Source organism: Ammospiza caudacuta, chromosome 5 (genome assembly GCF_027887145.1).
Source record: "Ammospiza caudacuta isolate bAmmCau1 chromosome 5, bAmmCau1.pri, whole genome shotgun sequence".
In the NCBI taxonomy this organism is placed as follows: domain Eukaryota; kingdom Metazoa; phylum Chordata; class Aves; order Passeriformes; family Passerellidae; genus Ammospiza; species Ammospiza caudacuta.
This window is the reverse complement of record NC_080597.1, coordinates 33,512,263-33,528,430: the sequence shown is the minus strand read 5'-3', so window position 1 is coordinate 33,528,430 and position 16,168 is coordinate 33,512,263. Positions and strand designations below refer to the sequence as shown.

The 16,168-nt window shown below is 47.1% G+C and overlaps 1 protein-coding gene across 1 annotated transcript in view; it reads right to left on the bottom strand.

Annotated features, from left to right (window-relative positions):
* NTN4 (netrin 4) overlaps positions 1-15,638 on the bottom strand; it is a 47,041-nt gene extending 31,403 nt beyond the window's left edge. The window contains exons 1-2 of the mRNA XM_058804870.1: positions 15,571-15,638; positions 12,419-12,948 (exon numbers count right to left, since the gene is read on the bottom strand). Of these exons, the coding sequence (XP_058660853.1) occupies positions 12,419-12,948; positions 15,571-15,586 (546 nt within the window). The 5' untranslated portion in view covers positions 15,587-15,638. The remainder of the gene's footprint in view (positions 1-12,418; positions 12,949-15,570) is intronic.
* Positions 15,639-16,168: the final 530 nt, after the last annotated feature.

Sequence of the window (16,168 nt, the reverse complement as noted above, 5' to 3'; positions counted from 1 at the left end):
ACATCATTACATAGACAGCCTCTAATAAATTTCCACAGGTTTTCAATTTCCTCATGGGCTGTCATGAGCAATTCTTGCTCTGTTGATTATTTCACAAGTTCTAGTGGCAGAAGAAGCCTGAGCTCCTCCTGCAGCAATGTAGCCCTGAATATAAATAAAGCAGCAGTCATGGATGTGGTGCACTCAAGTAACCACTTGCACCACAATGACATTGATATATAAATACATAAAGTCCCTTTGCAAGAAGTACCCTAATATGTTTATGTGTGAGAGGCAATAAAAGGACATATTTATATATATCTCCACAATGGGAAGGAAAATGCAAATGAATGATTTTGACAGCAACAAAATAAACTGTGAAGTCAAAGTTGCCTGAGGAAGTCAACAAAACCAATGAGAGACTTGCCAGGAGCAAAGGTTTCTCAATGAGTCATGGGCCCACCTCCACTGAATGCAGCTGCAAGGGCCTGGACTTCTATCAAGATGCAAGTGTCCAGAGCAATGGAATGGAACCCTGTGGGATACAAATGCCAGGGACATTGAAGAGATTTGGGTGATCCACAAAATTTCTTCCTCATAGACCTTCAGAAACAGGCACAGTTACAGAGGCTTGCACAGTCTTGCAGCTGCTGTGCATGTGCCTTTCCCTGGGTCCCTGCACCTGGCCAGAGATGCCATGCTCCCACCTCCAACTGAGAGCCTGCCCTCAGCCAGGAATGGATAAAGAATGGAGAGAAGACAAATGGATAGAAGACTCAAGAAGCATATACACATGGGAACAAGCCAACAAACAGGACTATGGCAAAAATAAAAGCAATAAACAAATATTAAAAACATAACCACATTTTTACTTGGTTTTAAGTGAAAACCATGGTGGTAACATTGCATGAAGTGATGTGTGGTTTCTTTCCAAAAGAGACTGATGAACTCTACCCTGTATTGTCTGACCTGAATGCATGAAAATATATCTATAATTACAACAATGACCATCCATATTAGTGATTCATGTAATTAGCTCAGGGGCATTAGATAAATTCAGTATTGGCTTATTTGATTTTTGCTGGTAGATTTATCCCTTTCAATGCATTTTACAGGAACAAATGAAAAAAAAATATTATGAATAAAAAGAATGCAAAGTTTGTTGTCTTATCCAGATATACAGCAAAAGAAATGAGGGATGTGCACCACTTTACAAAAGGGTGGATTATGTCCAAGTAAGTGTTTGACAGAAAAGTTAAGGTGTGCACTAGGAGTCTGCAGTGACTCTTGGTATGCAGGCACTAAATAAATGTGTTTAATTGGTCTGTATCCTGGGGCCCTGTGGAATCTCCACGTCACTGGAAGTGATCTGATTTATTTAGTGCCTGGACAAGGTTCTGAAAATGTGGGCAGTAAATGCAGTGGTGGAGCTCTGCCAGCACATCCAGGACCTCAGCCCTTTGCCTCTTGAAAAATTTCCCTCAAGCACGACAAGAACTGAGGTTAGACAGTACTTGCCTGGTGCTGGGGCTGAGGTGAAAGTGAGCCCTTACCTCTGACATCCGGGCCCTGGGATTCCCAGCTGTGTGCCCAGCATTGCCGCACATCTGCTTGTGCTCACAGGCCTTGGCTTTCACTTCAAACGATGGCACAAGCTGAGGTAGTCCATGCTCTATCCACTCATGGTACATCTCTGCCATCCCCCAGCCACTGCCTGCCTGCACCCTGGCCCCTGCACCTCCCTCCAGCCAGCCCAGCTATCCACCAGCCCAGGAACTCTCCTGAAGGCACTGCCAAAAGGTGGCAACTGCTTTCAGCCTTGGCTGCTCTTGTTCAGAGAAGCTCAGTAGGGAAATTGTATTGTGGCACTCTCCTGCTCACTAGATGTAAAAGTTATAAGTAGTCAATTCTCTTGGTAAACATTATGGAAAGATCCCAGGGAGCAATTTTATTTGTAGAAATGGGTAACTAAAAATATTATAATGATGCAATATGTGTGCCAACTGTCAATCTGCCACACTGTCTGCTTTCAACTTCCACACAAGAAATGTGCTAGAAGCAATAAGCTCATCATAACCACAAAGGCCTGACTGATGGAGCTGGATGTAAATTTAGCTGCAGAAACACAATGCCAGTGAGGTGCTCCCCCTTCAAAGAGAGTGTTCTCACACCTCTTTCCCACACCCCTGCTCAGTGACCTTCGTGTTGCAGAGGAACCTTGGAGCTAAGACTGTTCTGTGCTTGTCCCCTGTGCCTTCCCAGGAAAGAGTAATTAAACTTCTCACACCATAACAGTGCAGGGAAGACTGATGTGAGACTGTCTTACTGCTCATATGAGGATGGCTTGACTTTGAAGGTTTGCTGTGCCATGCAGCAAGACCCAAGCTGCAGCAATGAATCTGATTTGGTACCTTTAGGGAACATGGACAGTCCTACTCTTGCCCTGACACCTTTGAGAATGTTGTGTTGTTTTTTTTTTTTTTTTTTTTTTTTGGTTTTTTTTTTGGTTTTTTTTTTTTTTTTGTTTTTTTACAGTGGGAAGCCTCAGACACAGGAGCTGCCTGGTTTACCAGGGCTCCCTCAGCAGGAGCAGCTCAGGCACACCTGCTGTCAGATGCACAGTTTAAACACCAGAGCTAGTGCAGGCAGCCAGCAGATTCTCTGCCTTCCTACACCTTCTGAGAGACACATACTCTGAAGGCAGCTGCTTTTGTCTCCCACTTTCAGCATTCAGGGTGCAGCTCTATGCTGGCATTTACCCTGCTGGTCAGTATTTTAGTTTCTGGGATTTTCTGCATCAGTGTGGTCACAGTCTGCCAGGCTCTCCTTGGCTCTTCCTGGAGGGCACAGCTGTGTCTGCAGAGGAATATTTTGCTACAGAAATGGGCCCTGTGCCATTGCACTGCCTGTGTATCCATGTCCCTGCCCATCAGTCCACTCTAAAAACCTCTGAAACCACTGTCTAACTTCAACCACCTTTTGGAGATACACCTTAAATGTTAATCTCTTGAAAGCTTTAAGAAAACAATCTCATTGCTTCACAAATTTAAGCCTGTTGGATTAGTACCCCTGTGAAGAAGGCCGATAGGGCCACAAAGCTGGTACCTCCTACTGACAAAACAGATTTATTTCATATATTACCACACTGAGCAACAAGATTTTAGGAGAGAAACCAATGTGTATCTCTGTGCTATGTTCATTGCAATGACTCTAGGCTAAAAAAGGACACATTAGCTTTTGGCAGATGCTGCAAATAAATCACATGGCGTGGAAAGTTCATCAGCCTAAGCTGGGCAGGTATTATCCACCAGCTCCTCTAAAACACTTTGTTTTTCTGCCTGTCAGACCAAGTGGACTGCTGGAAAGAAGAGCCTCTTTTGCTTGTGGAGAGGTCAGACTGCCCCCATGGTGTGCACTTCAGCATCACCTGGATGAGGTGAAACAGCAACAGAAATTGGAAAACCTGCCTTGCCACTGCAGAGAGGAGACCATCAAAGACACTAAAATCACAGTGAGCATTGGAATCTTGCAGGCCACAGTATTTGGCACTTGATCAACATCCCCAGGCAACCATGACAGTAAGCCACTGTGTAGCACCACCAGCGGTCCCTGAGCTCCCCGAGATGCTGGAGAAATGGCAGCAGCTTTAACAAGGCTCCTTCATATAATTTGACATAAGACAGCATTTGGCCCATGCCTCCAGTCCTTCTGCAGTCTTTTATAGCACATAAATCAAGGTAAATAATCCCTTGCCTTACAATCCAAAATTTATGCAATCTTACAGAGACTTCAGGACAAAAATACAACTATTTCAAATAATCATCCCTCCCAAATTAATTTATACCAAGGTAACTTTTGTCTTTTGGGAATCTCAAAGTATTCAGTCATTCTCAGAAGTGAGAAGCTCTCCAGGAAAAGTTCCAACTCTCATGCAGCAGCTGACCAGTGAGGGCTGGAAAAGACACAAGGAGAGCTAGGGAAGACCCTTGGGATTTCTCCAGGATCCTTGAAATCTCTGGCAATAATCAGCCAGATGAGAGCCATCTTCCCAGCTGTTCTTCAACATTCAACTACACAATTTCATTAGATGAAAATGAAACACTGCTAGGTCATTCCTGTCCTCATGCAGTCAATGATCACAAAAGTAATGTTCTTATCAGGAAAATCTCACTACAGCTCAATCCTCTTGGATTTCTTCATCTCCGGTTAATAGTGCTTCTCCAATAATTCACCATTTATTCCACAATGGCTCCATTTTGCTTAACCACTACTTTTGCTCATCAAACAGATAGAAACACTCAGTTTCTTGGCTCACAGAACCCTCCAGATGCATGATATCATCGGCTATGGGCTATCAAGGAAAACAATTATTGCCTTTTTCTCATCTCTAGAATCATCATTTCTAAAGTAAAGGCTGTGCTAGCCCAGCCAGGAAAATGAACGTGCACATCTCAGCTGATGGTATGAAGTCCTTTGACCCATCAGCAAGAAAGATGGTATTTAAATACTCATCCCTCCAGCAATTCCCCTCCTTTCCTCATCCCCATAAAAGATTTATGTTCTCAGCCTTGGCTGGCGAGCAGTACCTGTTGTGCATATGGAGGACCAAAAAAAACCTGGAGCTACCTCCAAAGAGCCAGACAAAGGACTGGACTTGCTTCTTCATTGGCAGGGCTGTAAGAAAAGCTGGCTCGCTCCCCAGAGCTGCAGAATAACCTCTTTAAGGACTTCTGAGCACAACACACCACTGCAAAAGCCTGAAAGGCAGCAGGTTAGTGTGTCAGCAACTGCAGTGGTACTGAGGATCAAGGGGATTTTCTTTCAGCCTAAGAATAACATAATTCCATGAATATTTTTCAACTGCTCTTGTTTATAATGAAAAGGCTTTGTATCTATAGGACTGTCTGCTTGAACTACCATGAGATACACTAAATTCTAGGAAAAAGAACACTTGTTGGAATTATATGTAACTGCACACTGTCAAAAAGGTCACAAGGAGCAGCAGCCCTCTTTCAAGCCATAGCTACAGATTTCGATTACTGGAATGAGGGATGCTGCAGAGAGACTGGTGGTAAACAACTCACAGCATATACATCGAGTAAACTGGGTTCTGGACATTAACTTCTTTTCTTCCTGTAAAATGTTATCCATGGAGAATTTGAGAACTTTACCATTTGTGTAGGATTTTGAATGTTGTTAGAGTGGGTATCTCACACTGACACCTACTGTTGCATGGCAATTAATCTCAAATGAGCTTTTGATCCAAAACTTCTGAGACATGTCAATACACTGCTTTAGGTTACACGCTTCCCATGTAACCAGCTGCATCCAGGAATCCCAATGAGAAACATGGCAGTCCTACTCTCTAGCCAGAGAACTGGGAGCTGAATAAGTGAGCTTGCCTTCTCTTCATGCCAAAAATGAGCTGTGAAATGAAGCAGTGGGGTGCAGTGCCTGAAGAGAGGCACTGTTAAAATCCCGTGGCACTTTTCTCAGGGGAAGCAATAGTCCCACTAGCAAGGCCAGATGCCAATTTAGAGAATTAAATTCTGCCTACCCAAACTCCTCTTGTTTCATGTGGGTACAGTGCTCTTCACATCCTTCATAAGAAGTTTGGAAAGGGTCTCCTGGAGCCCTGGGACCCATTCCCTCCTGCTGTTGGCAGCCTACAATATCCCCCCTTTCACAGACTGGTCAAACTCCCTCCAAAGAATAATTTGTTTTAGCCATAATTGGAGGTCGATCCAGAAGCAGTTGTTAGAAACTTGCTGCTCCAAATGGGGGACTGTGATATGCACTGTTAAACACTGGCTATGCTCCATCCCAGAGGTGGCTGCATTTCAAGAGCTGGCCAAGCAGAGGGCCAACCTCTAAGTGCCAGAGCACTGGGAAATCCAGGAAGGAAAGGAGACGATCCTATGGGCTACTTGTAATGGGACAAATCATGCAGAGGATCATGGGGCAGGTTGGAGAAGCATCTTGCTCTTCACATGCCCTTGTCCTTCAGAGATGCTGAGCCGCCAGGAGGCCTCATAAGGAGACATGTCACTCCTCTAGAATGGCCTGTGGGAGAGTGGGAGGGATTGTCACAACTAGGTGAAAGCTAAGCTAAAGTTTCTCCTTTTCCCCTGATTCACTTCTTCCTGCACCATTACTTAAAGAGAAAATCTCCCATCCTCCACTGCTGGAAACTTGCACCAGCTTGGAAACCCCCCACAGTGCTTGGGAAGATGGGCTTCTCGGCAGGAAGGAAAGCCTGAGGACCAAACCAAGGGATGCACTTCACCAGCAAGGAGGCTGGTGTGAGATGGTGTCCTGCTAGTGTGCAGCTACTGCCAGTTGCCACAGACTGAGATTTCTAGGCTCCTATATAATTTTATTGACTCCAGCCTAGCCTCATTTACTTCATCTCATTAACTACTCCCCTACGAATCATTATTCTTGTGCTTATGAAACAACAGTTCCCATGTCTTCCTAGATTTAGTGATACAATGCAAAGAGCTGGACAGGATTTGGCCACCCCCCAACCACGCCTAGCTGAACATGGAATTTTGCACATGGCATTTCTGAACAGAGCCCAACAATTTGTGTTTTTCCAATGATAGGATGATGAGGAAGACACTCTTAAAGAGGTATTTTTCCTACAAAGTGCACTTCTACAAAGTGTAAAGATGGGACTTGAAAACATACATCCCTAGCTAGCTATGTCCTCACACATCCTGAGCACTTCTGAATGCCTGCCAGGATTCCTCTTTCCTGCTCATCAGTTTGGTCCTCTGATTTCTCTCTGTGCAGATGTCAGTGGCACAGGACAATTAAAAAAGATGCTTGCAGCCCTCTAATGGGTTGACATCCCAGGCTGTTTTGAGGTAATTCTTGCATATTTGCCCGGGTTCTTTGTGGAGTCCTGCAAGTAACTGAACTCAAATCTCCTGTTACCCACAAGACCCTTGAAGGACCTCAGCACAATTAAAATGTAGCTTTAGTTAGGGACAACAATGATAAACTTGAAAGCCAAGCTTATCCGGGCCAAAAAGGGAAAAAAGCCCAACCAGGCTGAAGTTTCTACAACCCAAAAGTAGGACTCAAATATAAAAATTACTGACCATCTTTAACTCCTATTTGTTTCAGCAGCGAGTGTTACAACCACTCACTGTCCTGGTCAGACTTCTGAGTAGAAATACACATTTTAATTCTGCTCTACACAGCTAATTTCAGGTAAAACCAGTAGGACTGGTGTCCAAATCCTCAAGGAAGAGAGGCAGGCTGCATGCAGTAACAGAAAGGCAGAACATATGAAGGATTTTCCGCTAGGGAAGGCACAAGATCAATAAAATGCTCAGTAAGACATGCATCCCACAGCAAAACAGTGGCAATGTGATGTTTCAAAAGTTAAAAGCATGTTGGAATTTGTTGCTGGAATATAATCAAACTGCAAATATGCCTCTTCTATAAATAGCAAATAGCAACAATAGTTGAGGTCTCCAAGTGATTTATTAGCAGTATTCTGAATAGATGAACACTAAAATAAGTTACTAATTTACTAAAATCTTGTCAAGGAGACTCTGCTTCAGTAAACCCTTTTATCCTGGAGCTTGTCTAAATGGGGACACTCAGGCGAGCTAATCTGAATTGACCACAGATGGGAATGTAAAGTGAATGAGATAATTGCATTGCAGAGTGGACAGTCACTCTCACTCACAGTTAAAGAATTAACATCTGCTAAGGGCCCCTTGAGCCCTCAACAGTGATCCCTAGCCAAGGATAATTTTAAGATTAGTGTGTTGAAAAGGAAATATTAATATAATCTGAACTATGGGAGGGAAGATAGCCTTTTTTGCATACTAGTAAAATTAGTATTCCTGTCTGAGCATGAAGCTGAAAGAGTTTATTTCTGCATCTTGTTTACTTAGATCAGATTATGTTTGGCTGGTGGATCCAGCTCTGATTTCCCTTGCAATAATGTGGCTGAAGGGTTACACCCTGAAAAACAACGAAAATACTCAGCACTTGTAGCATTTTTGTATTATTCAGGCTAAAACTTGGCCACAGCCTTTCTCTTAAAACACTGGTGATACAAGGTTAACATTTAGAGGTTTCTGCCTATGCTTAACAAACTGCTGTTGTGAAACAATTAATTCACTGTATTAAGCATAGGGGAAGTCTATAATGACCTCTCTGCATGCAGCTGATTTGATATTATTCCCTGACATGTGAATGTGTCTCCTTCACAATGTTGCACATCCAACTCCTCAAAGTTGGCAGAGGCTTGAAGCTTGCTGGAAACCCAGGCTGGCTGTACCAAGGTTGGATGCCAGGGCAGGAGGTGGGCACCCACCATCTGCCTCCTTTCCTGTTGCCTACTGAGGAGAGGCTCAGTTGGTTTGTTTGGCTTCTGTACACCTGCAGAGAAATCACTGACCACTTTGCTGGTTGTTGAAACAGTGGTTCTTGCTTGCATGGGGTCAGACTGCAGCCAGGCTGCCCTGGCATGGGGCTCAGCTCAACAGAGCCCCTGCGGTCTCTGGGCACATGCTGACCTGTGAACACAGGTTTACTTTCACCAAGGAAACTATTTAGACCAAACCCAGGGCATTTTAGTGCAGTGTTCCTGACATCAGTACAGCCTTCAACCTCTTTGCTTGGCAGTTCTGCCCAGATTTGTCCTTTCCTTACTAATCCCACCCCTGGCCTATTGATCCTCCATCTCTTGCCTGCCTCAGGCTGGAGCCACATCCACATCAGAGATAACCAGGTCTGGTGGACTTGCAGCATTAGGGACAGGCAGCAAAGAAGAGCAGGGACCTACCAAGCCCCTGATGAGGTGATTCTACCCATCAATAGACCATCCAAGTGCCACACATGGTGTGTGACACAATTACCTCTCTGGTTCCCAGCGCTGAGGTGGCACCCAGCTGAGGTGACTGGAGCCTTCCAAAAGCATCACTCTTCCAGAGCTCTCCAGCACCCCAGTGCCACCACTGTGTGGGCAAGCCCAGAGTCACACTGCTACAGAAGGATGAAAGGCATCTCCCAGAGCCATTTCAGCATTTCTGAGAGCTGGGTCTTTGAAATTAACCCAGAGACCTGGCAGCTTGTTTTCTACACTACCATAAATCGCCTCAAGATCAACATCATGGCAAATTCTGATGAGGGACGGTTTTTGTCATAAGAGTTGAAGTAGGCATCTGAGGAATGACTCATGATGATGAGGGCAGAATGCATAAAGTATGATCTTTCTTTTTAAGAGAAAGTGAGGCAAATACACCTTTGACCCAAATTAAGATGCGTGATACATTGAAAAAAGGCCCAAAGCCCCTGAGTACTGTGGGGTTCTGCACACTGCTACCTTGAACTGGGGCTTGCAGGTACTGTAACAGTGAGCAGAAATGCAGGTGGATCAGCACTGCCTGTTCTTTACAGAGGGTAAAACCAGAAACCACCAGCCCAACAAGCTGCTGTCTCTGTGCCAAACTCAGTGATATCTGGGGTGAGTCACCACCACCTGAGGCCTCACCTGAGCCAAACTGCTCATCCAAGAGGACAGACAGCAGTGAGTGAGCTGCCAGCACCATGCAGAGAGACCCCAACATCCTGCAAAATCCTGCAAGCCCTTAATGCAGTGCCCAGAAATGCACATGTGGTGTTGAAATGTCTGAAGTGTGAGAAAGCAGCACTCAGACAGTGTGACACATGGCTTGGATCACAGGTTACAGCTGTTACATACCAGTTTTAAAAAAAAATCTAAAAAGTTAAAAAAGAAACCCAGTGGCCCTCACAGAATTTGTAGTTGTGCTTTAAAGAAGATGAGTAATACCCTTCAGAGTAAGGAGTAATACCCTTCAGACATGGACATTTTGGATGACTGCATATTTAAAACCACTGTTTCAAGTGAAATTACTGTTTCCATATGTCTGAAATTAGGTGCTACCAAAGTGGGAGTAAAGCACAACATAACTCCAAACAGAACACAAAATTCTGATGTTTCTTTAGGTCAGATACATGTTGCTATTGGCAGCTACTAGTAATTGCTGGAATGCAGCACACTGTAATAAATTAAATGTGATATTTGCTAAGCATGCAGGCTTGCCATCTGGAGAGCTGCTGCTATTACTTTGCAGGTAAAAAGTGGTGTTCAAGTGCAGGAAACTGAAGTGTACCATGTGAGTAAAATCTTCCAAGCTCCAGCCCCTTGGATGGAGTATTTGTTTAAAACTTAGAACAATTAAATGCTCTTGACTTTTATAGCTTCTTTGCAATAACACAGACTAAAGCCATGCCAAAAGAAGAGGTCCCACAGGAGCAAGCTCAGTATGCAGCCTCTCTTTGCAACATGCTAATGCAGATGCACCAAAGAGCACCAAGTTACTTTTCTTCTTCAGATAGGCACTGGTTTCTATACACAAGACCTTGATTCTGCTGTCCCCAGATTGCACCAGCCCAGAGAGGAGCTAGCTTGAGGTCAGGATTTGTGCAGGCTCTCTCCAGGCACAGGTCCCATCCGGTGCGCAGGGACAGCACCATCCTGGTATGCAGTGACCACAATGAAAAGTGCAACAGGGGACCAGTACCAGTGGGGCAAATACTGCCTTGTAAAATGCCCCGGGTTTCTTGTCCAAGAGAAGTCCCACTGACTGGCCTAAGAGCTGTGGATTTCTCCATGCCTTCCATCACAGGCTAGCATAACTTCATGATTCAGTGAGACACAGAGGCTGGCACAAGTACTGAGGGCCTGAGAAATTCCCAGTGGTGAACATACATCCTTCCTTTTGTGGGTCTTACTTCGTAGTCAGCTCTGATTCAGAGCCACAGAATTGTTTGTCTGGGAAAAGACCTTCAAAGATGGTAGAGACATGGGTAGAGACATATTTCAGTAGATCAGGTCGCTCAAAGCCCTACCCAACCTGGCCTTGAACACTTCCTGGGATGAGCCATTCTCAGCTTCTCTGAGCAACCTGTTTCAGTGCCTCATGACCCTCATAATCAAAAAATGTCTTATGTCCAATCTAAATCAATTTCAGTATAAAACTGTTGCCCCTTGGTCTATCAGAAAAGGCCATGCTGAAAAGTCTTTTCCCACCTTTCTCCTAAGCCCCTTCATATATTGCACTCTGAAAGGAAGTTTAGGCAGCTTTTTGGGGGCACAAGCAAAGGGTGGCAAGAAAAAAAAGGTAGCACTTTTCTCTCACCATTTGATTTAAAATGTAATGGAATAGTCACTCTGGATTCTGTCTGACAGGTCTGGAGATCCTTGTTTCTCAGCTGATGAGGGCATGGAATAGCTTCTCCCAGAGCAAGACATTGGCTGCCTCCTGGGACACAGCTAACAGATGCACTTTAGTGAAAAAACAGCTCCCAGAGAGTGCAGAGAGTGACTTCCTAGTCAGAGCATGGCTAGAGGTGACCACAAGTGACTGCAAAGGGGTTTGAACACATGATTTTTCTCAACATGAATGCTGGTCTCCAAGGATCAGGCTTTTACCTCAAAACCAGTTCTCAGCAGAAAGTGCAATGAAATAAGCGATCTCCTGATTCACCTGTCCGATTTTATCCTTTCTCTGTATTAGGCCAGACGGAAATTGTAAATTTGATTAAGCTTTCAGGCAAGTTCATTAAATTGGGCCACTAGAGGGAGCAGAGTGCAGGGCTGGTGACCGGGGATGCGTCCCCGCGAGTGGGGGGACACAGGAGGGCAATCCCACGGCCGCGGCTCCCAGGGGATCTCCCCAGCACCGGGGGATGGAATGGCACACTGGTAAGAGAATTATTGGTAGCGCCTACAAATGCATCACTCGTTATCTGCTGTTTCTGATAATGAAAATCGTCCGACTTTCACGTATAATTTTCTTCTTAGCAAATCTGATGTTTTTCTTCCTTTTTTTTCCAAGTTCTTTTCACATAAGTGTGCACAGGAAAAAAGACAAGGTATTAGTTTTTAAGTTACCTGGCTAACCTGGTTTATGGGAACCATACTTCGGTGCGAGGTGAGTAGATACTTTGGTTACATGCCTGCTTCTCAGTGAAGGCAGACACTATTAGAAGTCAATCTGGTGATTGTTAATTTTAAGGTAGTTGCATTTTGGTGAGACTGATTTGCATCACCTTAAAACCACACGCCTGCAAGGTCTGGAGAAAGCTGTCCAGAGTGGCGCTCCCTTTGGCACTCCTGAGGAATCAGCAGCACATGCCCAGGCTGCACTTGTGTAGCGGGGTTCGCCAGGTGAAAGGAAAGGAATTGGTTTGAAAAGAGAGGGACTGCGAACACAGCAAAGCAAGAGGAAGGGTGGTGCCCGCATCACCTAGGAGTGAATTACGTTAATTCACCTTGGGAAATGACAGGAGATGCCGGTGAAATATAGTGAAATATGAAGCGTAAACACGGGTGCAGAGATTGCAGGGAGAAAGGGGCTGGAGTAGAGGCTCTCCCTGGCACACTTACCTCTCCTCCAGTGCAGGGGAAGGGGCTCGAATATCTGGAAGTGCAAATGGCTCCTCTCTGCCTCACGTCATCCTCCAGCCCGAAGGTGGCCGAGCAGTTAGCAGCAAAGTATTTGTAAGGCTTCCACGTCTTGCCGAAGTCCTGGGAGCGCTCCAGCACCATGGCAGCTGGCCTGGGCGACTTGAAGACCATGATCAGGTGAGTGAAGTAGAAGGCGGCCTCCAGGTCCAGGCGGATGGTCTCACGGAGGGCATCGTGGGCCGCCTGCCACCAGGTGCGGGGCAGGCGGAAAGGCGAGTCGGCCATGGCGGTGGGCGGGTGCGCCAGCCCGGCCTGGGCCCCGCTGCAGCGGCCGCACCGGGGCCGGCGGCAGCGCCGCTCCGAGTCCTCGCTGTAGCTGCAGAAGGGCTCGGCGTGGCGGCGGCCGCAGGACGTCTGGGTGCGCAGCGCCCGCCCGTGCGCCAGGTTGCCCATCCGAGGGTTGCAGGCCTTGTCGCAGGGACTGCTCGCCGCCGCCACGCCGCGCAGACCTGCGGAGGGGCAGAAAGAGAGCGGGGCTGCAGGCGGCTCCTGAGCTGGAGCACCGCACCCCGTCAGAGCGGACACGTCCCGCTAGCGGGATGCCGCCCCCGCCGACACCGACACCGTGTGCCGCGGGTACCCACCGAGCCCGAGCAGGGCTGTGGGACAGTGTGGCGCTGCTGCTCAGCTCTCCCCTCTGTGGAGCTCATTGCGCCTAAAAAAGGTTAAAAAGCCACCCCAAAACCTTTCAGGGTTTCCCTGCACTTGGGGAGATGCCTGCCTATCAAGAGATGCAGAGCAGGCAGCAGATAGGGCGAGAGATGAGTACGGCCTGCCCTCCCGGCCCCGGGCACCAGAGCAGGGCCGAGGCTTCAGGGCCAGGCTACCCTTGCCCCAAGGCCTCCAAAGGGATCCAGGTGGCCCTGGGGAAGTGGAGAAAAGCAGAGGAAAGGCAAGCTGCCGGCAAGGCAGCATGCTGCCACCAGGCCAGGAGACTGCCTGCACTGCTACAACCCAGCCCACTGTGCAGCACATCAGGGGTCGGGCTGTGAGAGCCCACAAGAATATCACCTGCCAGCAAGAACCTCAAGTCTTCACGCCCTTTCCCACCTCTCCATCCCCACCCCAAGTTTTCCCACCACCAGAAAGTGCTGCTGACACCAGTGTTTAATTGTAGCATGGCATAAGTTTGGAAAGGCTGTTGCTGGTGAGTGTAAATGGAAGAAAAAAAAGTTTTGGTTGAAATTATGCTGGCAAGCTGCCACACAGCTGAGGCTCTGTGGTTTTTGTTCAAGCTTTTCTGGAAGTCCTGTCAATTTTAAAATCCACAGTTATAGAGTCAAAGAAAAATAAAATCACCATGAAACCTATGTAACTCTCACATATAATCAATGTAACTCTTGGTGCAGCAATGCTTGATTAGGGGCTCTCCAACATTTTGTTAATTACTTTCAGAGTAGGTCAAAGCGGTATTTGGGGAATTGTTTAATATAAAAAAAAAAATCTGTTGACTTGGATGTGTGGAGGTCAAAGCATCTGAGGTGCATAATGTCTTCTTTATCACCAGGCCAGTCATACACAGTCAGCTTTGTGCACCAATTAATGTCTTCTTCTTGGCATTTTTGTTATATCTGAAGGTCATTTCAGTTTAGCATCCAATAAATCCTTTATCTGGGGTTTATTCAGCTTTTGCCTACAGTGTCATAGCTGCAATTAAGCTATGTTATGCACTAGCAGTGCTAAGCCTTCCAAGCCTGACAGAATCCCCCATTTCTCCCACTCTTCAAGAAGCACTCTGGATAAAAACCATTTTTACCACAAACGTTCTATATGGGTTTTCTATAGCATTTCCTCAGAACAGCTGTGGAGCACTGCTTGCTGTGCACCCAGTACAAGGCAATTCTGAAGCCAGTCTCTGAATTTCCCTGGGTGAGCAGTCTTGGGAAATTGCTCAGTCAAGTTAGCTTCCTACAGTGTGCTGGTAAAGCTGTGTTGGAGATGACCTACAGTTACTGTGCAGGACACATTTGCTCCAGAGAAGTAAACAAATAGAACTGTAAGGTCAATGTAATATCACCTACAACTCCTGAACATCCTTTTCAAAGCATTGTATAAACATTAACTAACCCACGTAGCTCTCCTGTGGGATAGGTAAGTTAAGTGCTATTATCATATTATCAGTTAGGCCAGCCAGTAGTTGGCCTAATTTATGTCTTTGGCTGCTTTCCTGGATTCTTTGGCTTACGTGTAACACAGAGCAGTTGGCTGCTACACAAATAGATGAACATTTACTGCGGTTCCCTCACTTGTGGGATTGCAAAACAGATTTGGGAAGTGGTAGGAAGAGCAGGGCTCAGTCAGCCTCATCAGACAGGTTGAGATTACTGTTTGTGTTCATCAGCTCCTTTTGTTTTTAGCACACCAGGCTGCTGCCTCCAGGAATGCAGCGGAGGAGGACCTGGTCAATGGGAGGTTTATCTGCAACTGCAGTTGGTTGTAGGGCTGTCATAGATGGCCCCAGGGCAGGGACAAGGCTCTGCCTGAGCCCAGCTGGGAGGGGTTGGCTACAAAATCCCATGTCAGACCCCGGGACCTGAGAGCATTTGATTGCTCCCAGCTCGGGGTATGCTCCAGCCCTGGTCATGCACGGTCACTGACTGCAGTTGTCTTGGGGCCAGGCATTGAGGGTCCCTTCCTCAGCCGGGATGAGATCTGGGGCAAGGGATCTTGGCTTCAGCAGGGTTTGAGAAATGCTGCTGGCAGACAGTCGTGGGTCCCATAGGCAAAAAGGGGGGAGAGGAAACCCCCTTTGAAAGGGTGTTTGTTTTCACTTGAATTGGAAAAGAGTTGCATGACTGATGCAGAGCACTTCATGTTATGAAAAGTGACGACTTTCTAGTGTAACACTGGCTGCCACAGGGATTCAGTAAAAGGACAAACTGAGAGCAGAGGTTTCTATGCTGGCAGTCACAAGTTCACAACTGGTCTGCCACAGCACTGGGAAAGGTGCTTTTCTCTATTTCACTTAATGCATCTGCCCAACTAAATCTTCCCATTATATCTACTGTACATGCCACCGGGCTGGGATCTTCAGTGATGAGTAAGAGCGTGCAGCAAGTACCATGACTCACCTGGGAAAACATCCATGGAAAATCATATGCTTCCTGCTTAAGCATTTTAGCAACACATGCCTTGTGATGTTTCGTTTATATCTTGTGCCTCATTAAATGTTTGTTTCCCATCAGAGTTTTTTTCTTCTTTTTAAAAAAGAAATTTGGCACTCGGCTTGCACCCGGCCGAGGAAGCATTACGCAAACTGTTTATGCCCGAGTGTGTGCGCTGCGGGACCCCGCTGCGGGCAGCTCTGAGCGCGAAGTGTTTACGCTGCGGGAAGGGGCTTTGGAAACCCTGCCCGCGCTCCTCCGCACCCCGACGGCTCGGGGCACCGCCGCCCAAAGCGCCTGCGGAGCCCGCAGCGCCCCGCCGCTGCCACCCGCAGCGCTCCGCGGCATCCCCCGAAGCCCCGGCCCGAGCCCACCCGGCCCCGCCGGCGGCTCCGCGGGCAGAGGCGGCCCCGCGCAGCACAGCGCGGTACGGCCGGACCCCTCTTTGTCTGCGGCGCGGGGCGCGGGGGGGACGCGCATCCCGGCCCCTGCCCTTGCACAGCCACCCGCGCACGCCGCGCACCGACACGCACCGCATGTGCGGGCACACGCGCACCCGGCCTGC